This window comes from Poecilia formosa, unplaced genomic scaffold (genome assembly GCF_000485575.1).
Source record: "Poecilia formosa unplaced genomic scaffold, Poecilia_formosa-5.1.2 Scaffold35, whole genome shotgun sequence".
Classification (NCBI taxonomy): Eukaryota; Metazoa; Chordata; class Actinopteri; order Cyprinodontiformes; family Poeciliidae; genus Poecilia; species Poecilia formosa.
Genome location: NW_006799974.1, coordinates 1,577,584 through 1,605,076, shown reverse-complemented (window position 1 = coordinate 1,605,076; position 27,493 = coordinate 1,577,584). Strand labels below are relative to the sequence as shown.

Below are 27,493 nucleotides of genomic sequence, written 5' to 3'. Positions count from 1 at the left end.
GTTTTTCTTTTTTTCAAATTAGGGAGCAAAAAGGGGCAGTGTTTTTGGAAATCACATGAAGTATTTCCTGCTCTCAATGATGCCTTTATATTTGCTTAACATCCAAAAAATACAAACTATGAAGCCTCCACTTATTTAACTCGGAAAGCAAAAAAAAAAACAAAAAACATGAAAGACTCCTCAAGCCCCAGATAGAGCTGATTTTCTGGATCCAATGCACAGATTCTGTTGCCTGGAGACTCCTACAGAAACAGCAGCTCACGATTAAACACATATATTTCTTGGTGTGTGACATTCGGTTTATTCTTGTCTCTACCAAACACTTGCATGCTCAATATCTAAAAGGAATGTGTTGAGTATCTTTTTTTTTTTGTTTTCTTCTTCTGGCATGGCACAACTAGGAGACAAAATCAGCTTCTTCCTCTGCACATTATAGCTCAAAGACACATTTACAGTTTTAAACAAGGACTATGCGAATCAACAACGTGGTCTCACATCACAGACATGTAGAAAGACACACATAGAAACACGCACACACTTACAGTTCACATATAATACACAGAGACACTTCTAACAATGGGTTCTTCTTTCTATATATTTTTCTTGCGTATACATAAAGTATACAAGATAGTGGTGAAGATTTACAAACAGAAACATTCTGTCTAATTTTATAACAGAAAACAAACATCAGACAGCTTCAATGTTGAAATATACTGTTTTTTTTAAAATCATTTTAAGTAATTATTGCAGTCTAAACAATATGGCTTTGTCTAGTGAAAAGTCCTATCTGAGCTAGAAAATGATTAAAATAAAGGAACAGGTTTTACAGTGTGCAGCGTCATCATCAGTCCTATTAATCTCTAAATTTATTTACATTGGAACAATGTATTAATCACACACGCTGCATAACTAACCACTGACTCGCCATCAGGTTGTTTAGGAATGACCGACATGCTTTGTTTTTACCCAAGAACGTCCATATATTCAAGTACTTTCACTAGAGATTGTTGCTGAATCACAGTACATCTACTCAAATACGACGTGACGAATCACTATAGTTTTTTATTTGTTTTTCTTTAGTTGAACTAAAAGATGCAGGAAAGTGAAGTACTATCAGCTCTTCAGGCAGTGAGATGCAACAGGTCACACACCCGCTTCCTCTCCGGCTTGGCCTAAACTTTTGTTTTCTACGCAGTACGGCAGAGTTTTCCACCAGCAAGCAAACTGGTGGCGACGAAAGAAACAGAGAGATCTCACCAGGATTTCTTTGGTCTTGATGTCGATGAGCTTCACTTGAGGTGAACATCGAAAAATAACAATCTTGGTTGCACTGAAATAAATTTTTGCAGCACGTTAACAGAATAAAAGAAACAGTACTCTCAATCATTGCCTGATAAGTAATATCCATTAAATTATAATAGTGAAAAGACAAAATTAAATATGAGTTTGTGATCTAAATGAGCAAATACTTATCAACCATCGATGATAGGAGTAAGGAGATACTCCCAAGCGTTTCAGTGTTGAGTTGTTTGATTGTCTAAGTGAATGAGACTGCTAACTTTGTTTATATGTTTTTTCCATCTGTTTACACAAACAAAAATAAAATTATTCAAAAGGTTATGGAAGATCTGCTTGAATATAAAATTTTCTAGTTTTCAGCCTGCTTAACATTTTTTATTTTTTACTTGATGGCAGTCTAATAAGCTGTTGGCAATTTATTTGTAAAACAAAACGGTCTCTTGAAGGATTTTCTGAACACCTCTGTGCGAAAAATAGTGCTATTTTAACACAAAATAGATCATTCCAAAAACTGTTTTTTTTTAACAACTACATTGACTCACAAATTAATCCCTCACTTACGACTTCCTCTGTAAGAGGAGATGATATGAAGGCACATGTCCTAAAAACGTTTCTAATGTAGCAAATGTCATTGAAAGACCTTCTTTAGGCTTGTAAAAGTAGAAAACACCCACTATGGTGACTCAAGCTTGCTGGAAAACGTGGTGGCAGTGCTCTTTGAAAACGCGTGCACTGTGGAATGTTGTTCTTCATTAAAGGAATGTGACAAACGCTTCAATCTAAATTAACACACAATAAAAGTAAGAAAAGGATAGAACATGCACTACCTGGCAGTTGAAAGGATAATGCAGGAAAAAGAAATTCAAATAATGAAATCTTTGAAGAGTAGAAAAGAAAGAAGTAAAAGGTCTCTACAAAGGCAGTGTGCAGCCTCTAAAAGTTTGAGAAACCCCTGCCCCCTCCCAGATCCTTTTTGCTCCTGACGAATTTTGAAACTCAAACATCTACAATCAAAGCCATTTGACATATAATCTTGACCCAAAGTCCCCGACACAAAGATCCCTGCTTCCCCGTTGCCCTGCAGCCTGGCCTCAGGCCAGAACGGACCCTAAATTTAGGGTTCGTTTGATTCGCTTTGTGTTTCTGTTTTACTTCTTGAACATGTCCTGCAGAGGTCCGGGAAGGTACTTAAGGACAGTGTCGAGGATGCTCTCCTCATCCTCTTCGTCGTCTCCGCAGCCTCTCGGGATCGCCTTCTTCGGGCGTGTCAGTGATCCCTCACATGCCTGCTCCATGGCTGCTTTCTCCTCCGCCTCCTTTTCCTCCTTCTTTTTCAAGCCGTACTGGCAGGCAGAAAAACAGGCGGTGGGAAGAGGAAGACAGAGGGAATTAATCCTAACTCTATTTAAGTCTTTTTGTTCACCTTGTAGCTTGTGCAAGAGAATTAAATTATATTTGATTTTCTCTTTTGGAATTACATTACAATAATTTACAAAAGATTGGTTGGAAATTACAAAAAAAAGAGAAGCTCATTCAAGAAAAGCATAGATCACACTTCTAAGTTACGGAGAATAATCTGATGATTTTCTTTTATTTAAACAAGCAAATACGTCATTGTTAATTAAACCTTAAGAAACACATTTTTGCAGGGTGACACAGTTGCTTGACATGAAGGTGACAAGAGAGTTTAATAAAAAGGACAATTTCTAATGGACAAAAACGCAATACACACACATTTTCTTATTTCAAGAGGAAACCATTTCAAGCAAAAATGCTTAGGATTGAGTTTTTATACTCTCTTGATTGGCTGGCATCAAACATGACTGAAATTATAACATTTTTTGACATATTTAACTTTAAATAAGTCCTATGAGTCCAAATAATTTCCAAAATAATTGATCTAAATTCAATTTCCGAAGCTGAAAACTTTGAAGAGTCTCAAAGAAAAGAGTCTGTCAAAGAAGTGGATTCTCTAAAGATATCAGGAGAAAGTAAGGAGCTGAATTGTTGTCAGATGCAACACAACTTCAGGTTGAAATGGTAATGTTTTGAACCCACGTGATCAATATCAGAAATAACAACCCATCTCAAGCGTGCTCTGACAATCCCTTAATGAGGTCATTATCACAGACAGAAGCTCAAACATCCCACAATGCCTGAAATACATCTTTTGCATCAATAATCAGTTGAGCAGGGGAAAAGGACGACTTGAAAAATAGCCCAATTTGATTGCTGTAGCGTATAAAAAGATTTCACCACTATAAAGCATCAAAAACAGCTTTGTTGTAGCTCTTGTGGCACCTCCAATAATATAAATAAGAAGCTGGTCTTCTGTAGCTTGGAATGCTGGAAGTATTTTTGGCTGTAAGCGGCGTTGATCAGAGTGAGGTATTTTTGATCAAATGAGCTAAAGCCTGAAGCTCTTCCACATGGTCATAAAAGTGGAACGCTGCAACAAAGATGAAGAAAATGAGGCTAAAACAAAGCCTTTCAGGAAATAAGCTGTCCCAGATCAGAGGAGAATGTTCTCGTTTCTGTTCATCGTCACTGCATGTTTTGTTGTCAGGACCGGACTAGCCAAATACTGACCACAGTGAGATACTGCAAGAAAGTCTGCTTAGAAGGGAGAATATTCACATCATTTAAATTCGTCTTAATATCTTTTCTCATAATAATTTATAAATATTTACCTTGTCCCTGATGGTCTGTCGTACTTTTTCCCTCTCTGCCTCCATTCGGGCATGTTTGGCCTTTCTCTCCTCCTCCTGTTGCCTCAGCGCCTCCTGTCGCTCCTCTTCTTTCTTCGCTGCATCCGGATCCTTCTCTTCCTCCCCACCGAGCATCTTACCCATGTCCTTGGTGGCCCCTGGACCGAGGTCAGGCAAACATATGTGGTTAACGAGGATCCCAACAATCAAACAAACACGAACTCAGATTGTGTAAATGACAGTTTTTCTGAGATTAAACTGGATTTAAAACAGAAAGTTGCCACATTTTATATTTCAAACTCAGCATTTCTTGAGGATTATGTTGTGACTGGATGAACTGCAGATCCTTAAGATGTCTCATAAACAAGACAGACGAAGAGGAGCCAGCTGGACGATTTTCAGAGAACAAACGAGGCCAGGGACGACACATTCTTCCGTCCGGTGTCGGCCATCTGTCCCACCTACCTGTGTGTAAACATTCTGGCACCACACTGATCATGAATTACAAGTTTCAAGTTCTGCTTCATGTTATGTGGCCAATGTATTAAAAAGTCAGCTTTTTTTTTTTACATGGAGTTGTTGATTATTCACACAAATAGTGACAGTGATTGGTAAAAAGCAAAGCAAAAAAGGTTTGACTCTCAAAGATTTTCCTTCAAAAAATAAATTCACCATAATCTAAAGCCTGGAAATGATGACAAACCTTGAAATTATTAGATATTGGAAAGCTCTTCCAAAAGTTTATGATTTGTGCCAGTTTATATCAGTGGTACAGGCTGACCACACACCGGGTTAAATTTCCTTGAGAGAGATGCCTTGGGATTATTTCATGTTAGGCTTTTCTCTGTATCTTAAAACCAGATAATTTCTTCATTTTTTAGAAAAGATGTTCCCCAGACATCAAAGCAACATATCAATAATGCTGTTGTTACCTCAGTCCGATCAATAGTAAATACAGGACCACCTGAGAGTGTATGAATTATGGATTGTCCAGCAGAGAGAAAACTTCATCTGAGTATTGATCTGCCTCTCGGGCGCTGGTGTAAGGACGGCCTGGCTGGTGGCCTGCTTTTCTGAGAAACCCCTTTGTTAGACCAGAACCTGAAAACAGATTCTGTGTGTTTGACAGCTGAGATTGTTCATTTGAAGAAAAGCAAGAACAGAGTCGAGAAACACCAGAGGGAAATCTGTTTTCTGCAATGAATCTTGTGGTAATGCTGCGTGCCAACTGGAAACCGAATGTTTTTTAGGTCATGTTATGTACTCTAATGTATGTTTTCCATTTCTTATATTGTTTTGCTCTTGTTTATCATGATCTTGTGTTGCTGGAGATTATACTGAAAGCATGAACCGAACCACCTTCACACAGGACGATGACATCGTCACACTCTCAAGGTAGCAGGAAATTTGGAAAACCTATTTGTGTGAAGGCAACCAGGACACCACTATGCTTTTAGTACTCACTAAAAAATAGACATTAACAGGTGGGAGATTTTGTACTTAAAACAATTAACAGTTCACCCTTTAGTCGGGGCGTGAGGTGCCCAAAAGAGCAGAAAGGGAAAAACTATTTTTTGTAAAAAATAATATGGCAGCTGATCCGTACAGCAACATATTTAAGAGTGAAACGTGAGGCCATCACAAACTGAGTCATCAACAGGACAATGACCTGAAACAATGGCGCCTCCAGAATATTTTCATAGGAGTGGGAAGATGAGGCCAGTGGAGATGTGTTGGGCTTTACATTTACGTCTCATTTGTTTGTTTGAACTGAAAAAAAAAAAAAAAGTCAGTGGGGTAGCAAGTAATTGGGGGGCATCCAGAGGGGCTCAACTGACCCAAAACAAATCAGCAAATCATAAACACAACGACTAAAAAATAAAATATCCACATGTTGCAATGGTCCAGCCAAATCCCAAAATTTCCAAGCTGTTGAATCGTGGGGTATGAGATGACGAATGAACATGACCTTAAGTCCCGGCATTAGTCGGTATTTTTGCTCTTTCTGAAACCCGTCGTAGCACTTTAAATCAGAACTGGAAGTTTTGGGACGTTGTATTGTGTAGTGGAAGAAATACAGAAGGTATAGTCCTTGATGCATCAGTTCTGGGTTCAATCTCCAACCTTCAGATCTTTGCTGCGTCTCTTCCTTCCCGCCCATTTCCTGTCAGGTAATAAAAACCACTAGTGTCAAAAAAAAAAAAAACAACCTTCTTTAAAAAAAAGAATGAACTTGGGGTTATTTATGTCTATGAAACAGTGACATACTAAAACTGGGGCCTAATAAGGCACAGCAGAAGAAGCAGAACAATCTGGAGCAAACTGTTCCTTGAAGCCGTCAAACGTGACTTGAAACACACCCTCTGGGGTGAGTGAGCTGGAGGGAGGCAGGTCCTGTCGCTCAGCAGCAGGCCCATGCAGAGGCCCTAATGGCCCTGCAGCGCGGTGTGTTTGCAGCAAACCTGAGGTTGACAAATTAGCACTCAGCTGGTGGGAGAAACGGGCAGTGAAATGTTCCAGTGGACTCACTGGGGAGTCGGGTTAAGGTCAGGCTGCCTGATGTGGGTGCTTCAATGTGTTAAAACACTCAAATAAGTGCAGGCATGTTTGCAAACACCTTTGTGTCAAGGATGTAATTCTTTGATTTCCTTCATTTTCCATAAAATTAAACCTCAGCATTTTTTAAAATAAAAACAACAATATTTAATTTAAATGAAGCTACCTTAGAATTCAAAAAGAGAGAAACATTAAAGGTAAAATCTCAGAGTCTACAGAGTACAGAATAAACTAGATTAAAGAGCCTGCCAAAATGTTTCTATAACAACTTAAACAAATAACTGGCCATGTATTATCAGTAGTTTTCTCCAGTGTTAGCAAAATATCTTATTAGGTTTATGGGGTGACTATTGTTTTTATTAAAAGGCAAGTTGCTTTGGATCTCCATTTTTCCCTTGAGAAATGAAAAAAACAAAAGAACAACAACAACCTTGTCTGTGTTTTACAAAGTTTTACCAAAATATTTATTTGAGACACAAAAGCATAGATGGATGATATCTGCATTGCAAATTGGCTTTATGCTAAAATTTGATATTTTTCTGTTAATGTGAAGTCATGATTAAAAACTGCACCTCTTTTACCTGCTATTAGATGTTATAAGCAGTCTTCTGAATCTAATCGAATCTCAAACAAATATTAATGTAAATACACACAAGGTGTCCTGCTGGCCTCTCTAAAGAGGAAAGAAGATGCATGAAAGTAATTACAGGTGAGAATGTTACACCTTGTATATGTACATTTATGGAAATGTAAAAAAAAAAAAAGAAGAATAATCTTCCTTCCACTTCACATTTTAACACCATGTAGCTACGACAAAGAGGTGCAAACAAAGTTGGAAAGTATGAGGGGTGAAAGAAGAAAGTTAAAGTCGGATAGATGAGGCGTGCACCGCTGACTCCTCCTCCAGCCTGTCAGATGGATTGCAGTGCTGCAGGGGTGGAAGGGTTTGAAAAATTGAGCTAATTTAAATAATGGATCACCTCTACCTCCAAATTACACCCACATAAGTCACAAGAGAGGCTAAAATCCTGCACCATACATCAGCCGGCATGATCCTGTTTGTTTTGTAGCACTAACACCTGCTTGATCCTCACATAGAAACCTAACACATCCATACCAAAGTGCTACTGAGCAGCACAAACTGTCCGGGTCTTAGAGCCTTTGATTAAACTGCCTTTCAGCTGCAGGTTATCACTGAATCCTCGCTTGTTCATCTTTCTCACACCTGCACAGGAAATGAAACAGAAGGCTGGACGCTGTCGGGTCCGAACGGCCTAACACTGGTCCTACAGTTATTATCTCCTCCTTATCTTTCAGTTCAGCTTCTTTATGAGAAAAGACAAGGACGTCACAGGTTTGATTTTCTGATAAAGGAAGGAAAGGCAGGATGTTTGAGTCTGAAACAGAACTGACAGCAGAATGAACACTGGAGATGTTGCTTTCAACCCTTCATGTGAATTATTATCACAATTCAATACATCAATATCTCTTCATCTTGAACAAAGCAAAAACTCTTTCTTTAGATAAACTTAACACAAATATAAAATGCAATAAAGTCAAACAAGGGCCAGGAGATGATTTCTTTACCTCAGCCTGATCAGTGAAGTCATTTGGGTTGACATGAACCTTCTTTGACTAAACCTGAGGCTCTCCAACACAGTCTAAAGTGAACTGCAGAAAAGCAACTTAAGTTCTCCTTCAAATAGTGCTGGCTTCTGATTTTATATACCAATACAGTCCAGTCGAGTGTCAGGGAAATAAGAACTGTCTAGTTCAAAGAGAAAGGGTCAACCACACTCTACAGATTCTCTGTGGGTGGTAAATTATGACCTTTCAACTTGAGATTGATGGTTGGATGAGAGCCAATTAAAATGCAAAGAATGAAGAAGGTAGTGTGTGGTCCTGCTGCATGAAGGGACTGGGTCAGAACCAAGGAGAAGTTCATATCCAAGGTGAAAAGGAAGAACCAATAGAAAGACAAAGTGACATGGCTAATAGGAGGATGTGAGAATTAAATGACGGGAGGTTGAAGAGTATTACGGACTTGCTGTCTATGATTAAAATGTTAAAGTTCAGGCTTCAGCTAACAAGGGGAAGATGAGTTCATAAAAAACTTTGCTGGTTCATTGCACATCAGGAGACTTCTTTCCTTTTTCAGCCTAAACACACAACACATTTTCTCTCAAGCAACAGCTTTGTTGTTACACATCTTCAGGTGTTGAATGAGAAATGTTACACCACAGCAGCAATGTGTCCAATTTTCTGCTTAAAATCTATTCATTTTTCTTTTACCTTTCATGAACATAGTAAACACAGCTAAATTAGACTTGCTGAGGTTTCTATTCTCTTTTGTTCTTTTAGTGTCATAATTTCCATCAAATAGATTCGTTTCATTTGTATTCATAAATGTCACATTAAAGTATATTAAAAGTGATCGCAGGCTGCTATCAAAATCAGCGAAACTTCTTGAATCTTAACATCAGCTACATTAGCTCCATCAGTGGTTGCACGGCTGAAAAGTGGAAAACAGATGAGTAAAAGTCAAAAGAGGAAGAATTAAGAGAACAAACGTTGAGTAAAGAGAGACGCGAAATAGCATTCAGATTAATGGATTGCAGTAAAGGAGGAGGAGAAAGGGAAAAGCTGAGGGACGGCAGGGCATGAGTGGTGAGGATAAATTAACGGGAGACGGGCCGAAGGAGGGAGACGAAGGGCAAGCTGAGCTGTAAAGGAATAAATCTCATTTCATTGTGGCTTGGTGGTCATTGAACTGATGAAAGTAGATGAGGGGAATGATTTAAAGAGGCATGACCTCTGGGCCTGGAGGCCCTTGACTTACAAGAAGATTCACATTGACATCTTTATGTTGTTTTCAGTGAATGAGAAGAGACGTGGAGGCCAACGGGTTTGAAGCAGAACAAGATTACGATTGTGGGACCATAAAAGAAAAACCACAGCCAGGAAAGACTTTTATGTTGTTGATCATGTTTCATAAAGGTTATTGAGTCAAACAGTCCATATTTCAAGACTGGTTCTTGTCAGCAGATCCATTCTGATTTTTTTGGTCTTATGAAAACATAAAAACACAGAGAAGACCTCACCTTTGTTTCAGGGCTGGACGAATCTGAATTATTTTTGCACAGTCTGTCACTAGTTGTTCTGTACTTCAGGCTTGTTGGTTTGGAGTCTGTTCCAATGTGTAACTTTTTTAAAAAGTTTGTCAGTCTGTTTTTGTGCACTTTTAGGTTTTTCAGGTTAGGGTTTCTCCCTGGCAGGTGCCCTACATTCATCTGATCATCCTCACCTTTTTCACTCCATTGTCACTTGTTCCAGTATATGGGCTTTTTCTTTCACTCACCTAGATTCCCCCATTGTCTCTGTTTTTTGTTTTCTCTAAACCTTTAATACTAGGATTCTGAATGTCTTGTCCAGTATAACAAGGATTCAGGAGAGTGTCAAGATACTGTTAGAAACAGCATCTTCCTTGAAATTTTTCTGTGCCAACTTTCTCTTTGAAGGTGGGACGTTTTTAATTTGGATAATTAGATGAATAGCAAAATTATTAGCAATGTGGCATGCTCTGTACTGATAAATACAGAAACAAAAACAATGATCACATGATTTTTATTAAATAAGCACTAAACATCATTACTGTAAAGTTTAGTTTACAATGGAATCTGCAGGAGATTTTCTGGATCTTTGACAATTACTTCCTAACTAAAAATGTTTAGAGCATTGAAACTGTAGTCACATACTCACCACCCAATGCTTGCTTCATTACAAAATCCATGGTTCCTTCTGCTTGGTAGAATAGTTTTTCCTCAAAGTCAAAGAACACCAAGCATGTAACCACCAAGCCTGAAGCTATCTCGTTGGTCCAGTCGCCTTTACTTTTCTCTTCTTCTGTTGTAATGTCAAACAACTTTCTGCAAGGCAAGAAAAAAAAATCAAAGAACATCATGAAGTCATATAGCTTCAATTTACACACATTACATAAGCTTTAAACACTGACGTCTTTGCCACTGTGAGGGAAATGTACAAGTCGTGGACAGATAATGAGATCTTTATTACACTCATTCCCTCTGTGGCAGGAATCCCATTCTGGGAAGAGCGTGGATCAATACTGAGGCCTCTTTCTGTACTTGAATCCAAACACATCAGTCATCACATTCTGCCAAACCAAAATAAATATTTCATGGAAAGTTAATGCTATGATTACTTCATTCATCTGAACCACCCAATTTGTAAGAAAACCCCCCATTGCAAATCCAGTCAGGTCTCATATACACACATATAAAATAAAAATGAAACCTGGACAATAAAGTTCTACACCTGCTAATCAACAGCCACATTTTTGAGTTGAATAAAAATCATGACTTATTTAAACTTGCAGTCTCAAAAGAAAAACAGGAACAAAATGTAGAGCTAGAAATATTACTACTTGAGTAGAAAAGATAAATGATTTGTATCTATGTAGAAGATAGCTTACTTTGTTCAATGAAAACATTGTTTTTTTGAGCTGCAGAATACAGTGCTGTGAATAATTATGAATGCTCCTTAAAGCTTAGTTTGTTGGGATTTTTGTGACATGTTAACAAAGTACCACATAATTGTGAAGTGGAACAAATAAATACACATATGTATTCAGTCCCTTTAACTCCGATACTCAAAAAAAACATAATTTATCTGTCTAAACACAGTTGTCCAGTAAAGAACGCCGAGGTTTCTTGAACATACACACAGATTTAAGTAGACTACAGAGTACACAGGTCAGGTGTTTCTTTTTTTTTATAATATCCCAAGTTAAAACCATAATGTGAAATTGGCTTGCTTTTGAGCACAGTTAGTAAAATTATTTCACATGGTTTCTAATCCCTTTGACTATGGCATTTGAGCAATTAACCAAAACATGTTCCCGTATATGCACTTAATGTTGCCCTGTTAAATACTGGCTCTCCTCCACCAATGTCAGCCAGGATGAAATCCTCCAACTTTATAACACTTAGTGAACCAGAACAGCGTTCTATTTTAAATCGGAGCTCCCCTGATTTTCCCTTCGGCGACTGCCCATTGTCATTATGCTACACCAATGTTTGCCAGTGCTGAATGGAACAGGGCTGAAATGATATGGGACAGCAGATTGGGCCGCTTATTCTGGGAGGTAACAGGGGAGATGTGGCAGAGCGGGACAACAATCCATTTTTAACTGTGTCTAATTCTCCAGGGCTACAAGCGCCTGATTTCAATTGGCATGAACATGGATCTTCTGTCTGGACAGAAAATGTTAGCATTGCTGATACCAGATCATGCGTCTTCCTTCGTATTGCTTTTTTTTCCAATAGATTTTCTGTGGGACTTATATCAGGGCTTTGACATGACCAACACAAAACATTTCCTTTGTTGTCCTTAAACCACTTTGTAACCAATTTGGCTGTCTGATTTAAGTCATTGATCAGTTGGATGACATATTTGTGCCCAAGATCTCCTGAGATGCTGCTTCAGTATTTCCACTTCATGTTAAGGTGCACCAGTCCCTCCTGCAGCTAAACATCATAACAAAATGATGTTAGTCTTGGATTAATAGTTCCTTCCTTGGTGAGCGGCCCTCGGTCAGCTCGTGTCAGTTCAGGACTTGTTTCACTCTGATTAATGTTATTCTCACCTTCTCAGAGTCTGTTGGTTTTGTTCTTGGGTTGACTTACACATTTCACACATCACTTTGATAGCTGGGCATCAAAAGGAAAACTTTAGTTTGATGTAATAATGAAATAAGAGAGAAATGTGTCTTTTAATCTGGCTACAGCCGTATGTTACAGAACGTCCCGTGTATAATATAAATACCAGATGTTCCTGTAGGAAATTACGGCAAAAATAAACAAATAAAATAATAAAAAGAAATAATTTCCCCTTGTTACATTTAGAGATGTATGGATTTTTTCCATCTGTTCCTTCCCACCAGCAGCAAACTGGCTTTTATCTTCTGCATTAACGACATGGTCTGTGTGGTGATTGTGGTCTGGCAAAAGAGCAGTTCTCTTATCTTTGCAGAGACAGACTCCAGGACTCAGTAATAGAATAAAGGAAAGACGCGGCTCTTGGACAACAGCATCGGCAAGGAAAGGACTCACAGTCCTCATGTTTGGCATACCATAATTTTTGACTATTCGGATCTAAAAAACTAATCTAAGGGAAATATTCCTGGATTTAGTAAATCTGCAACATTTCAGTTGTAGAAAACACAATAGAAGAAAAAAAAACAACAATATAAAAAAAAAACAATATAATATTTGCTCTCCATAACAATTCATAGGAAGTTATCATAGGAAACGCTTCTACCTGCCTCCAGGAAGACTCCTCAGACTCAGGAGAAATGAATTCGTTATGTAAGAGCCTTATCAGTAGGCGGATAGCTTTGGACCGGAAGCTCAACAGCATATTGAAGTTTTTGGTTCTGGTGATAGTGGAAGAGCTTTGAAATCTTACATAACCCTGCGTATTCACAGAGAACCAAATATATAGTATACAATTAGTGATGACAGTGCCTGAGGGTAAGCCTCCCTCGCCTCATCTTCCAAAACCATTTCCCTCCATCACTCTTTGGTCTTCTTCTTAATTTTCTTTATCATTATTTTATAATCCAGGCGCTGGCAGCAGTGCATGACGTGGGATAATGTTATCAGGGCCAGGCAGGGTGGCTCACTGATCCGACCCATTTAATTGGAAGTTGTTTCCTAGTTTACCGGCTGAAGACTGGGATGGGAATGGCACCATGAATACGTTAGCAGCGCATGTACATGACAGCTGAACAAGAGGAGATGAGAGAAGAAAAGAAAAGACGGAAAACAAAACAAAACAAAACAAAAATATATACACATTTCTTATAGCAGTGATGGTTTCTCTGCTGGTTTTAGAATCAGATATGTAGGGAAGGATCACATAATTTTCCTACAGATTTTTATTTCGTTCCACCAGATAAAATTATTTAACACTTTGTCTCAGTTGGCTGTGCAGCCCGTACATTGTTGAAATGTAAACAAAGCCCCCTTTAATTTGTTTGTATACAAAGATTAGATGTTAAGGTATAAGTAAAGACTTAGTCAATACATTTCCAAAGTCTACTAAAGTGCTGATAGCATAAATTTCAGTGATGTATCCTAATTACATTTATTGTAGCTGAAACAGTGTCAGTCTTGGTTTTTTGGTCTTTATGAAGGTCAAAGTGAAGCTTCAACCACCAGACATCGAAACAGAACTCATCTGCACATCAATTATCAGTAAATATCTGCTGTCTCTCAAGTTTAAGGGACATGAAAAGAATGAAACTCATTTGTAGAGTGCCTGGGATAGAAGCCTGGCAGGTAGCCTGTCATCCTGTGTCGACACAAAACTGACAACCAGACCAAGAAGGGAAGAGGAGAGAAGGAGCAGACAAAGTTAATTCTACTTTCCAATCTAATAAAAAAAAAACAAAAGAAAAAAACTTTCAAACGCCAACAAAGTGAAGCTTCCAAATTTTTTTGCCAAAAAAATCATGAAAGAAACTTGGCTGTTGCAAAAATGTGTTCTGTTTTTGTTTCATTTAATACTGTACAGCCATTTAAAAGATTGTATTTGTTGCATTGACTGTTGTTAGTAAATACATAAAATTACAGCATTGATCCTTCTTCTGCATAACTTCTGTAGTCCTCCATATCACAGTGGATGTGCATCTGGGGAGCTAACACTCTTCTGGGGAGTTTGCCAACCAAATTCTCAAAGTTTGTTAAAAACCAGTGCCTCATCATGCTGAAAATATTCTCCTGGATTGTTGGAAGAAATTGTTCTTGGAGGATATTTTTATTGCATCTTTTTTTCATGGCAGTGGTTTTGGGATAAATCTGAGGGATTCTCCTGTAGATGAAAAAGAGGATTCATCACACAAACTAACTTTTTGAACTTCCTGCTAAACGTCAGTGTGTCCCTGACATGTTTTGTAGAACAGTTCTTGCTGTCCTTCTTGCTCAAAAGTCCTCACTATGCATTTATATGGATTTGCATCCACCCGCTGTTGAGCAAGCTCTGCACTGGTGGCAACCTGATTCTTTTGTACATTCTTCAGAATGCATTTTAACATTCCTTCTTGGTTAAAATCACCTCCTTTACACAAGCTGTAGGCTGTGATAACACAATAAATATTTGTATCTCTGAAATGAAAAACTTCTGTTCGTTTTACAAAATAATTCATTTACAATGCAAAAGTCACCAAAGGCTGCAGACGAATGTTGCAGACACTGGTGGATAAATTAATGATGACCTGCTAACGATGTGCCACGCTCTCAGATCTGCCAACGAGCAATCTCACCACTCAAAAACATTATTTATTCATACGACTTCCTGCCGACAAATTATTCCCTCAGCACAAGCTGGCAGGAAAAAAAAGAGGCTGCTCCACTGACTTTGACTTCATTTTTTCTTTTGGCCTGGGTTAATGTTGACGGATTTTCAGAGTTAGAAAACTAATTTTAGCTTACATATTTCAGACTTTAATGAAACCTAACAAGACGTTTGTGTGGCTCTGCATTTGTACAACAGCATCACAGATGAACTATGATCCTTCACAATCTATTTCCGTGCAGGATCTGATTGAATTTTTAATGCTGGCAGCCTATTTGATCTGCCTGGAATGTGACGCTGCCTGAACATTACAGTAATGGATGGAAACCAGCTTAAATTTAGAATCTTTTATTCTTCGTAACTACCATTTTTAACCACTCATTTTATTACACTCACAGTGTAACCACGCTTTGCAGCAGCGTTGGATGAAACTGTATGCTAGACTTGACAAGGACCCATGGATGTTCACGTAGAAAGACACCTCGACTGCGAATGCAAAGATAGTGACTAAATTCATGCGAATTTTCCCAGCTCTTATTGCCCTCTTGAAATGAAAGCATTCTTTATTTTGAGAAGATGTAGTCACATGCTGAAAACCCTTTTGACCTAATCATCATAAAACTCTCTTAAGTGACAGATAACAAGCATCATGTCTGATAGTGTCATGCTTTGGTGTGTCCCTGGCTGTATGTCAGATTTCCACATAATGCCATTAGAATATGCTTGTCTTTAATTTTCACATAAATGATGTGATCTAAACCAAATTGGATATAATTTCCATTCATCCTGTCCCAAATGTATGTCCAGGTAAAAAAAAAAAAAAAAAAAAAAATTAAATTGGTCGCAGAAAATTCACATACAGTGCCTGAACCAGCTGAAGCACCATCACCCATAGAAAGCAGAGATGTGATGTGGTTTTAACAGTTTTGTAGGACAGTGAAAGATAACTTGAGAATTTCTTCAAACAATTAAGAGAAAATGAGTTCAGTCAAAATAAAATATCTGCATGAACAAGTGTGTAAGCAGTAGATTAAAATGGCTTTTCAGCTCAATCAGCCCTTAGCTATCACATGATTTAATACCAGAGGAAAATTGGCACCCAACCTAGGTCAGTTTATTTAATTTATTTATGTTTTACTGCATGAATCATGAACACTATCTAAAGCCAATAAAATACAGAGCAAAACAGACAATAAAAAATGGCCAAACAACTGGGCAGAGACATATAAACATGTTCAAGTGGATAATAGGCAAAATACTAATTTACTTATGAATAGAAATGAATAAAGCGATGTGGCACAAACAGAGGGGTTTACAACTGGAACTGTAATTTGCATGAAACTCACAGAAGCTACAAAAGGCTAACAAAAAACCAAAACAACGACAGTCACCGAAAAGCCAACTGGTGATGGAGTGGAACTAAACAGCTGGTGACATTTTCTGAGTGAATCCATTCAGCATGAAGACAAAAGAACCTGAAAAGACAAAAGATCATGTAACACTGCCGACACGTTCGCCTTTGACAGAAGCAGAAGCTGTTCGTTTGTTGACATTTAATCATCTGCTGATATTTCCCTACCAGCTCTCATCAAAAATGTCACTCATTTGCTACTCCATCACCACTTCTTAGTTTTTTTTTTTAAATCTGCTAACCTGCAAAACTCTCAAATTTAAAAGTAAAGGTGGGGATATTTCTCTTGTAAGAGTTTCAAATATAATGGACACAAAGCCAATGATAAAAGTTCTTGATCTCTTAGCTTTCTGCTTCCACTGTTTCTTATCTTAGCAATTCATTAAATTCATCACCCTACTCCATTTCATTAATGACTGGTAATGTAGCGGACCAGAAGACAGATAGGGTTTATTTTTAGTCTATAAAAAGCCACTGTGTAATTTAAATTCCAACCCAATAGCCTTCTGAATATCTTTGATGAGTGACTTGTGTTAATTTTTATTTTCAAGTTAATATCTAAAGTACTTCAATTTTAAAAAGGAAAGTATTGGTTCTTTATTTTGTTTAAGTTATCTTATTTTAGAAAAAAAAATTCTAAATATCTTTTATAAATTCAAGCATCTCACTTTAGAAAAGTAAAAAAAAATGTTCTGTAAAACTAAAATGCTGCCAGATATGTCTGTGGTTAAAAAAAATAAAATGGACCAATCTTCAAAAAAATTTGATTAAAGTTCACACGATTAAAGATAAAAACATACATATCAGCTTTCATAAAGCGATACTAGCAATCCCCATGGCTCATGGGAAATAGGTTTAAAAAATAGCACGAGGTTTGGGGCTTGATGATGATGTTTGGAAATGGAGGCATTTCTTTGTCTACTTTTGATAAAGTCCAAGTATCTGCAGACCTCTCTGTCTCCTCTCTTCAGGGGGATGGACGAAGGAGGGGCAGGAAGGAGGATATACATCACCAGTGAGGCATTCACTCATTTGTCTTGCAGTCATGTGACTGAAGAATGAGAAAGACCAAGAGGGAGAAAAAGAGAGACAGAAGAGATAAATTAAAAGAGAAATTAGGGCAAAGGATGCAAGTGAGATAATGGGAAAGAAAAAAGCATGGAGTGGATGAAAATGTCAGGAAGACTAAGGGACAAAACTCAGGGTAAGAGAGGAAAATTATAAGGCAAAGCAGCGAAGGCACTCCAGTGCTAAATGAATCAGATTAAAGCATAAAGCTGCCAGAAGCAGAGCAAAGAGCAATTAGAGCAAAGAGAAAATAGTCAAAAACATATTGGAAAGCCCCTATTTTTGCCAGCAAATATGAAAAACGCTCAGTCATGAAAGGCTGCTTGCTTTTATTTTTTTTTAAATGCTTTAGCTGTAAAGTATAATCATTAAAAAAGTGCACCTCATTCTTGCTGAAAATTATCTCATTGTAACCACATTCTGTTTCTTAAATCAGGCCTCAAGTGCACAAAAATATCCAATATTTTCAAAGCCCAGTTGGAAAAGCTGTGCGAAAAACTAAGTACACTCTTGTTTGATTAAGTGATTGCTATCACAATGATTGAAAGCAAAACATCTAGCAGTTTGCAGCTCTGAATTATAGTTATTTGTTAAAACAACACCAAGATGGACCTCCCCTCACTGTCACCGAGTCAACCACGAGCTCTTTTGCACACCAACATATTCTAGTCTTAAATGTGAGCCCATGTGTTTGACAACTAAAGCTCAGATCAAAAAGAACAATGATTACCAAAACTTCAGCAGAACGAGAACAGAATGGCTAAAAAGAGAAAATAATTAAGGTGTACCAATAACCCAGTCATAATTAAATATTAACCTCACTGAAATGCTGTAGTATAAATGTGAAAGAGAAAGGATATAAATCGATAAATCTCAATGAACTGGAGTGAGAAAAGTGGATCTAAATTCCTCCAGAACAATATAGGAGACTGATGAAGTCATTCAGGAAAGTATTAGTGGGAGATAATGCTGCAAAAGGTTAATACAAGCTGTTTGATAATTGGATCTGCTTAGTTTTATCACAGATAGCATTTGCACTTCATGCTTGTTGAAATGCAATTGCTGCATAGAGTAGAGTACAATAGAATATAAAGAAAGACCTTAGAACCAAGCTATGTTTACCACTGACTGGAAAACAAAATGAATAAATAAATGTTAAAGAAAATAGACATTTTCTTGTAGTGTCTTTGTGGGACAGATGTCCTAAGAGAAACAATTTGGACACTTTTACACGCAGTTGGACGGTCTGCTCTCATGTGCAGGACAGATTTGGCTCAAACACAACGGGTAAAGTTACACAAACTGAGATTTAATTAAAGAAAACTATCGTGTGTAGTAAAAGTAAAACATGAAACCAGTCACATTATAGCATCTGGATTTCAAGAATAGCCAAAAGTCCCTTTGAGTTACTACAAATTTGTGATTCAAGTCGACTACAAGAATAATATCAAAGTCTTTTGTGATCTAACAGCTCAAAAATATAACTGTAAGTAAAAAATGTTACATACACCAAAATGACCTGGATTGAGGTTGGAAATAAAGTTAAATTTTTCAAAAGCGTCCCGAATGGGAATACAAGACATGATGTGAGGCATTCAGCGGCGACATTGTGATGTATTGGAGAAGAATATTGGCACCGTTTGTTTCTCGCCTTAGTTGTTTTTTTGTCCTTTTCTGTCGATAAGTGCTCACTTCGCTGCCCCTCCTCTTCACTCCATCAGGGTTAAGAGGAGTGTGGTAAGTGGCCAGAGGCATGCTGGGAGGGTGGGCGGCGAGGCTGTGTGGGCGGCGAGGTTTGTTACGCCTGCCAACTGCTCAAGTGCAGTGATGAATGCTGCTGGGAGATGGAGAGCTAAACAGACGAACAAAGCGGGAAACACTGGATTCTGCATTTATGTCACCTGGGATTATTCCAATTATGTCATGATTATTTAATTTGGTAACACAATCCAAATTACTAACCTCTTAACCACAGAGATACGATCCTGCGGGGTTTAATTTAGACTATTTCTTCCTTATAGTTTGGCTGTAGTATGACTTTATCAGGAAGTAGCTTGAATTGTTTACTTTTTTGTTTTGGTTTAATTTTTTGTTATGCATGTATAAACGGTCTGGATTGGGATCTGATTTTTTTCCAGATTTGTATCAATCCAGAATTCACTTTCCAATATGAAAACAAAGCTCTCGGTCCTCTAGCTCACTCTGGTCATTCCCTGCAGCCTTGCCACCGTTCAGCCTTGGCGTGGCTGTCTGCTCTCCAGCAATCTGCCCCATTGCTATGAACCACTTCCACTTTCTGATCACTGGGTCGACAATAATCTTTGCCACAATAACACAAGCCTGTCGAAACTGTAAGAACATTCGATATCAATCCACCGTTTCTATTCTGTGATCCGTCTTCCCTTATTTAATCTCCTTCCATTTCAGATGCTGCCAAAATACTGTTCCTGTTTGGATCCTCCTGCACCCGTTAGTTACTTTGTTATGTCTTCATTTTCACAGTTTTAAGTCCAAGATTGATTCTGAATGTGGGTCAGAAAACTCCCTTCAAATATGACACAGGTAAATAACACCAATGAAATCACTATAATACATTTCCCAGAGCAGCAAACACAATTTGATCACCAGGTAAGCCATGTTGGCACAGATTTTTCATGTCATACCTCAAATCATACGGCACCATTGATCTAATAATATGCATTTATGTTCTGGATGTTTGGAGTTGAAAGTGAAACTCACAGCTTTGTGATTAATTTAGCTTATGATGTTTGGTCAACTTCAGAAGATCAAAATGTCATTACCAGACGGTCAGTTAATGCTTAAAAATGAAAAAAAAAAGAATATAAGAAGTTGACTTCATGGCAAAAGTAACTCCAAATGCAGCAGAACAATAAATTTCACACCATTGATCCCAATGCACATCGTGACAGGATGGGAAAAACTGTGACTGCGGCTGAGCCAACTTGATCGGAAAAGAAAACTTCTTATCAGACTATTATTGACTAAAGCCAAACCCAGCTCTCTACTTGCTTGACTGGCTTGCTAAAAGCATTGCTCTTTTGACCATTGCTGCACCCTGTGTTGATATGTTGTAAAAATATACATATGTATATAAGCTTCTTACATCTATGTGCCTTCTTTGACATTATTCTACATGATGTCGAACACTGTAGATGGGGAAACGAACCGTCTCATTTCCTATCACTGGCTGTCAGTGTGAGGAGCTCTGTGATAAACGCAGTGACAGCGCCATGTTGAACAGGCGACTCAAAGGAAATCCCTAACCTCACCACTTCACGCGGGACATGAAAAGGCTCTTCAAGGTGGCTTCCAGGTGAACCGACCTCAACCTCTTTAACTAGGCTTTGAAGACTGCTGTGCAGGTAATTAACAGGGTTTTCTGGATGAAGAGATTCATTAAACGCCTGACTGAACAATAAACCTTGTGTGTTTTCTGAGGGGTGACACAACATGCTGAGCTCTGGTTGAAATGTGGGGGTGGAGCTTTGTCAGAGGACACCTGTGGACAAGAGTCTCATGGAAAATTATTGTTGGGGGGGAAAAAAGGATCTCATAACATAAAATGCTCTTTTATGTCCCTCACAAGTATATCATAACTACAGAAATTATAATAAGAAAGGGACAGTAATGGTAGATAATAGACAAAAGTCAAGAATAAAATAAAACTGTGTGAAATAAAACCAGAGAAACCGATCAAAATCAAATTTACAAGTTGGCCGGGCTTTACTTTTGATCACTAGTTTTATCAAGATCGTAAATGCAGCAAGCAACAAAAAAAAAAAGCCTCACAATGACTTATTCTTGTAAGAACACTACCTTGAAATCATTTTTATCCATTAACAAATATTCTATAATTGCTACAACATGTCTTTCAGGCGCTTTCTTCTTAGAACAATCTTCTCAGCAGAACCTGGCTTCCCTTTTTGTTTGTGTTTGTGCAATCAAACAAAAAGGGGAAGATTTTTCTCCTTCAAGCAGGACTTACAGACAGGAAATAAAATCAGCAGAGAAGTAAAAGCAGCAGAGCAGCCTGTCTCTGCCTCACAGGCTGCTCTGTCTCCTCCTAAGTCAACTACACCTTTGCTGTCTGAGTGACGCCAACTCGGAGATCCACAGCAACAGGTGCCAAAGGGTCATTACCGAGGCAACGGAGGCTCTTTGCATCAGCGATGGAGAGACAGGTGGAAAGAAGAAGAACTTGCACACTGCTGAGTTGAGCAGGAGAAAATGAACTGATGCAATCACACAACAAGGAGTTACTGGGAGAACATGTGATGTTTACACCAGGGCTGCATCTAAGCCTGTAAATCCCCCAAAAGTCTAAAAATATTTCTTTATTATTACAGTTTGAACATAAGTCTAAAAAAAAAAGTGCAAATGTTTTGTTGAAATGTGGCTCTTGAAGTAACAGAGATGCCAGGCTCCCAGGTTCCTCACCGGACATGCAGACCAGTATATGAGAAAAATTATGAGGGAGTTCAGTCATTCCAGCGGAAAATTGAAGAGGTCAAAATCATGTCGCGCAATTGCGAGCCGCGGCCCACCAAAAGTCCATTAACTGTCTGAGTGGTCATTAAGAAGCAATAAATGTCAAATATTTTACAGTGAGTCATCTAATGGGGAAACAAAGATGAAATCTAACACAGGTGCGAGACTCATAATCAGCCAGAGGAGCGTCAGTGACTCAGTTTTTCAGAATGACTCATCGATTTGGAGTCGAGACGTTTTATGAGCTGGTGAGGGAACCTGAGTAGGTGGGAGGAAACTGACAGGTGGACGGCGAGACAAACAGAGGAACAAAGATGTGCAGAGACACAGACATACCTAACAGGAAGCCTGAGATATCTATGAGAATGATATCAAGAGAGCGCTGGCAGAGTTATGGTTTTCACGCTCAGATATGTCAATAAAGGACGGGCGGGTGGGTAAATCGACTAATTTTGAACACAAAAGAAAAACTTTGCATGTTTTGAGTCATCGTCCCTTCATCACAAGGGAAGACAAATAAAATGGCCAACAGGAAAAGCAATTGTCCAGTTCAGAGAAAAAGAAAAAGGTCGTCTCTTAAATGAAGTGCACCCTCAGACGTCCTGGTCCAACCTGAACTGGCTCATGGTGATCAGTAGAAATACAAAATTAAAAGTGCATGAGATATTAATTTTGGATAATAATTAATATTTCACTGTATATATATATAAAAAAATGCTCTTATTTTCAAGATTACTGTTGATGTATCTGTTGCTGCCTCTTGGCCAAATCCCCCTGATATCCTGGTAAAATAAAGGTTAAACAAAGTAATAATAAAAAAATATATTTCTTTGTCTGTCCACCCATGTCAGGACCATTGTGTGTGCACTAAAGCCCAATAACCCATAAATGCAGGCTCTCAAGGCCACTCTAGAAGGGCGGTATCACCAAAAGCGACATGCGTTGACACACAAGCAGCCTCACCGGAGCAGCTTGTATTGAGGCTTTCACACTGAAAACAGCACCCTCTGAAACACATTCATTCACAGCAAAAGAGGCAGAAAATAATGTGTGCAAAGCTGTCATGCTGTGAGCCGTGATGTGTATTTGTCTCGTGGTAAAAGCGACTAGAGCTACACCTGCTATTGACACCGAGAAAAAGAGCAACGACAAAGGAGAGAAAATTGTGATGACATTCTGATCTTGCATTGTGACTCTTGAGAAGGAGACAATTTTTCAGACACCAGATACTCTCTTCTCCACAGTTAGGGATATCCTCCAACTATTGGCTACACCAGTTTGTGTCAGAGCGTACAACTGTTAAAAATTCAGAAATGTCAACTTTTGACAACTCAAAGGTGCAGGCTCCACTGTGCTCTACTTTTGTTTTAAAAGATCATACATAAAGAAAAACCTCTCTAAACTCTCTTCCAGTTCACAATTGCACACAGGATGACAAGAAATATCTAATTTCGCATCTTGTGAGTGTAGCTTGTGTTTAAGGTAAGAGTTAGGTCTGAGGATTTTGAATATTTTAGAACATTACAATGTGAGAGCAAAGAATCTATGCATTTAAACCAGACTAGGATGATAAAATCATTTTAAAGTAAAGGCTGGATAATATAACATCATTTAACCTTTCCACAATACTAATATTATAATAGACTGAAACATTTATTTTTTGTTTCCAATAACTCAGCCTGCATGGAGTCTCACTGACACATACGACAGCGCCCCATCTAATGAAGATCACAGAGAGTGTTACATAGTATAAAATCAACAGAAATTAAAAGTTATTTCCCTAAACATTTGGCATCTCTTCACAAAACTTGCAATATTTGACAAGCCTTACCTAATCATGTCGTAAATTGCACATTTTTCATTTTGGTTTTAATTTCTATTGTTCAGTTCCAATGACTGCTATTGCCAGAAATCAACTCAAAAAGTATTCAGAGTTCATTATGAAATATGTTACTGGAAAGATTGAGTCCAGCTACTGATCTGGCCCTAAATAAAAAATGCAGTTACTCCAGTGAGCTTTTGGGAAAATTAATCGCCCACTCCGTTCTTAGAAATGACTTTTTATCAAATGGTTCCTCATGAAATGCGTAGATTTTCTCCAAGCCCCCAGCTGGAGTTAGAGAGCACTGTATGTTGTATAAAGGGACTAACTTTTTTCACTTAGGTGTTTTCCATATTGAGTCTATTATTGCAGTAAATTGTAATGAGGCTCCCTATGTCTATGAGTTTTGTTTTTTGATGATATTTTAATTTAGTAAGATGTTCTCATATGTCATCATGCAGTCTCAATCTGGAAGTTGTAGGGTTTCCTCTCAGAAACAGTGAAAGAGCAGGATGTTAAATGCGGGTTGATGGCGGATCAGAACCGAGACGGCTCACATATGCGGAGGTCCGTGTTTGCATCAGATGGGAGCACGGAAGCCAACACACTGGGCAAACCTTTGTGCGCCGCTGTCACTCAAAACTCTCACTGCTAAGAAGAACAAAGCCATCGAAGCTGCAGCTTTATTCATTTGCTCAGCTCTGCCAGCATTTTTTTTTTGTCATGAGAACAGCACAGTGACGCCGATAATGAAAGCATATTCTCCTCAAAACATAGCAGACAGCTCAGAGATGGAAGCATACAATAGTTTGGTTGCCGATACACGCTATTTCAGCGATTAGATTAAAAAGATGCATGCTTCACTGCTGAGTTGTCATTTAAACCAGAGTCTAACTAATTGTTAAAAAAGACAAAAAAATAAATAAATAAAATAAAATAGAAAAGTCAGATGTTGCAAATTCAAACAATTCTGTAAAGTTTGTGTTTTCTTTAGAAGAGTACAGAGACTCAATGCACTGGTTGAGTACAAAAGATCTCAGGTTTCAGGATTAGCTCGAATTGCCAGATCAAATCCAACATTGAGACAAAATTATGAATCAACAAGAATGGATCAGTAAAATGTGCATTGTTTAACTGAAATAAAAAACACAATCCTTTGGAGAAACACTCATCTTAGTTCTTGTCAAGGTTTGCAGACAGAAAAACAAGGCAACTGCTGGCAGAGTGTCATGTTATATTGCTGGTCTAGTTTATCTGAGCCAAAAGGTTTTGTATTTCCTGATGCAGAATGGCCAAAGAGAAATAAATTGGCAAATTGAAACTCTCTGCTTTAACCCAGCAAACCTGCAGTGAGGAGTTTATCTAAAAAAATCCACTAAACCACATCTATACAAAAGATCGCATAATACATAAGTAATCATTGAGAACAAAAAATATAGACAATAGAAATGTATTACTAAATATTGCGGTTAACATTTGTTAGAACAACTTCAGTAATGGCTTTTTACAAATGATAAACACAGTCTCCAGCCCAGCTAGGACTAAATCCACATAAAGAAAATGTGCAATGCTAATGTGGTGCTTTTATATCCTCTAAAATGAAAACAAATAAAAAAACTCTACTTGCTGCCGGAGAGAGATACAGATTTCAGCTGACTGTAAAAACACGTTGGCGTGTTTTTCAGTCACATTCTTTCCTGCTCTGAGAAACCTCTTGAGGGTTTTAACAGTTTATCGAAGGTGTTACCAAAACATAATAGCGGGCAAGGGAAGCATCTGCTTAACAAGCCTTGAGCACAGTCAGTGTTACAAAGAGTCAAAATAAATCAAGAGCCAAGGTATTTAAGCCAGCTGTAGAGGATGTTTTATAGAAATGTATGTAGAAACATTCAGTTCAGATCAATACGTTATTTCTCAGTAAATATTTATTGTGCTTTCTTACAACCGTCAGAGTGGCTCGTTTATGGATTCATAAAAGTTATGCTTCTGTGGTGATAATTTGTTTTCTAAACTATAACAAGGAGTTTTAAGGACTTGAGGAAATGTTCTTGATAACCAAACCCGAGAAATGAAGAGCGAAACAAAATCCGTCTCTTTAATCCAAGTATGGGAGAAAACCAATTCAGCTTCAGTTTTTTCTGTTCGTTTGAGCTCTTTTCAATTCATTTTAGTTGTTTCCATGCATACACAAAACAGTCAGTCTTACCCCTGATTCATTTTAGACTTTATTTAATAATCTCATCTGGTCACGTCTGGTTCAAGCAGCAGATCGGAGAGGCAGAGACAATTGTACAGAAACAAAGATGACAAGAATAGAGACAAAAAAAAAAAAACTGGGTTGAAAGAAAAATCTAACATTTTGATTAAATCAAGATCTTAAAATAAACAGTGCTCTATTCTTTAAATTTCATAACAGCTGTTGTGTGGTGAAATTGAATTTATTGCTGTCTAGACAGAGAAATAAAAAAGAAATAAAAAAAGTTGATTTATTTAGCTAAGCGGAAAAAAAAAGATGAGGCAGATGTAAGTAATTAAAGTAAATAAATGTCTGGTTTTTGTGTTATTTATATTTCTTCAGCGCTGCAGAGTGAGTTACTATGGCTCAGGTCTCTCCATGTGATTGGCTGTTTCTCACCCATTTCCACACACCTCCCATCAAACAGGATTTGTTGTATATGCGCGTGCACAGTGGCACGCACACGCACCCATTGATTGCAAATCGTATTTCCGTGAAGCACCAAACAACACCGACCAGTGTGGCAGCCCCCTCTCAGCTCCGGGGCGAATTACATAAAGCTAATCAATGCTGTGGCTGCTATAAATAATTCAGACTCTCCATCATCCATCAGCAGCCGAGATGCTGGCTGCTGGTGAAGGCACTGCGGAGGACCCGAGCCGGCCTCCTGCCTCCTCCCCATCAATGGTTTTTTAGTGGAAAAACCGCCACCTCCTCCCTGTCTCATCACGTACTCTCTCATCCAGGCGGTATGGCGGCAGGTTCCGCCTTCACCTGGACGGAGGGAGAAGACGCAGGTGGGTGACGGAGGAGGGAGTATAATCATCCGCAGTTTGTGCAGAACTAACACAAACCCCGCGGTTTCGGAGAGCGCGCTGTTTCCTGGATTTTGCAGCTCGCCAAAGCCGCCTGAATACGCTTATCTGCACCGTCACACACCGACAACAGTGGCAATAATAATTTAGATAAAAACCTCACCTCCTTAAAACCATACGAGCTGCAACAGAGGAGCAGCTCATCAGAGAAAGAAGCAAAACACCAAGCGACCCTCCCCGCAGCCCCTCCCAGGATATTTTCTCTGCGCACGGCGCGTTTGGTTTTACTGACCTGATGCGTCTGGAGAGGGCGAGGCGAAAGGGATCCCGGCGAGTCTGCAGCCAAACCTCCGTGTGATGCCCGTCCTATATCCCGTCTCTCTCTCCACCACCGCCACCACCAACACCCCCTCCTGCGCACTATTACCTCACAGCCTCCTCTCAGCTCCTCCAAGACGGGAGAGAGAGCATATGGCAGCTCGGTCTGAATGAGAAAACATTTTTGTTGTGTACATGCAGGTGCAGCTCAACGCACAATAATATAATCAAAAAGTTCATGTTTTTCAGTGATTCAATTTAAAAACTCTGTAGTGGTTATAATTAGTTATGTTATTCACCACCCAGGGCGACATGTGTTAAAGGGGCGTCACAACAATAAAGAAGGCATCAGTCATCTAGTATCTCTTATTCGCATGT

At 38.5% G+C, this 27,493-nt stretch overlaps 1 protein-coding gene across 1 annotated transcript; it reads right to left on the bottom strand.

Moving 5' to 3' along the window:
* Window positions 1-27,215, bottom strand: cplx2b (complexin 2b). The gene is made up of 4 exons (XM_007550295.2): window positions 27,090-27,215; window positions 10,323-10,489; window positions 3,990-4,165; window positions 1-2,642 (listed from the first exon to the last, which is right to left on the bottom strand). The coding sequence occupies exons 2-4, from the start codon at window positions 10,351-10,353 to the stop codon at window positions 2,448-2,450; spliced, it is 402 nt and encodes a 133-aa protein (XP_007550357.1). The 5' UTR covers window positions 10,354-10,489; window positions 27,090-27,215; the 3' UTR covers window positions 1-2,447.
* Between the last annotated feature and the right edge of the window lie 278 nt (window positions 27,216-27,493).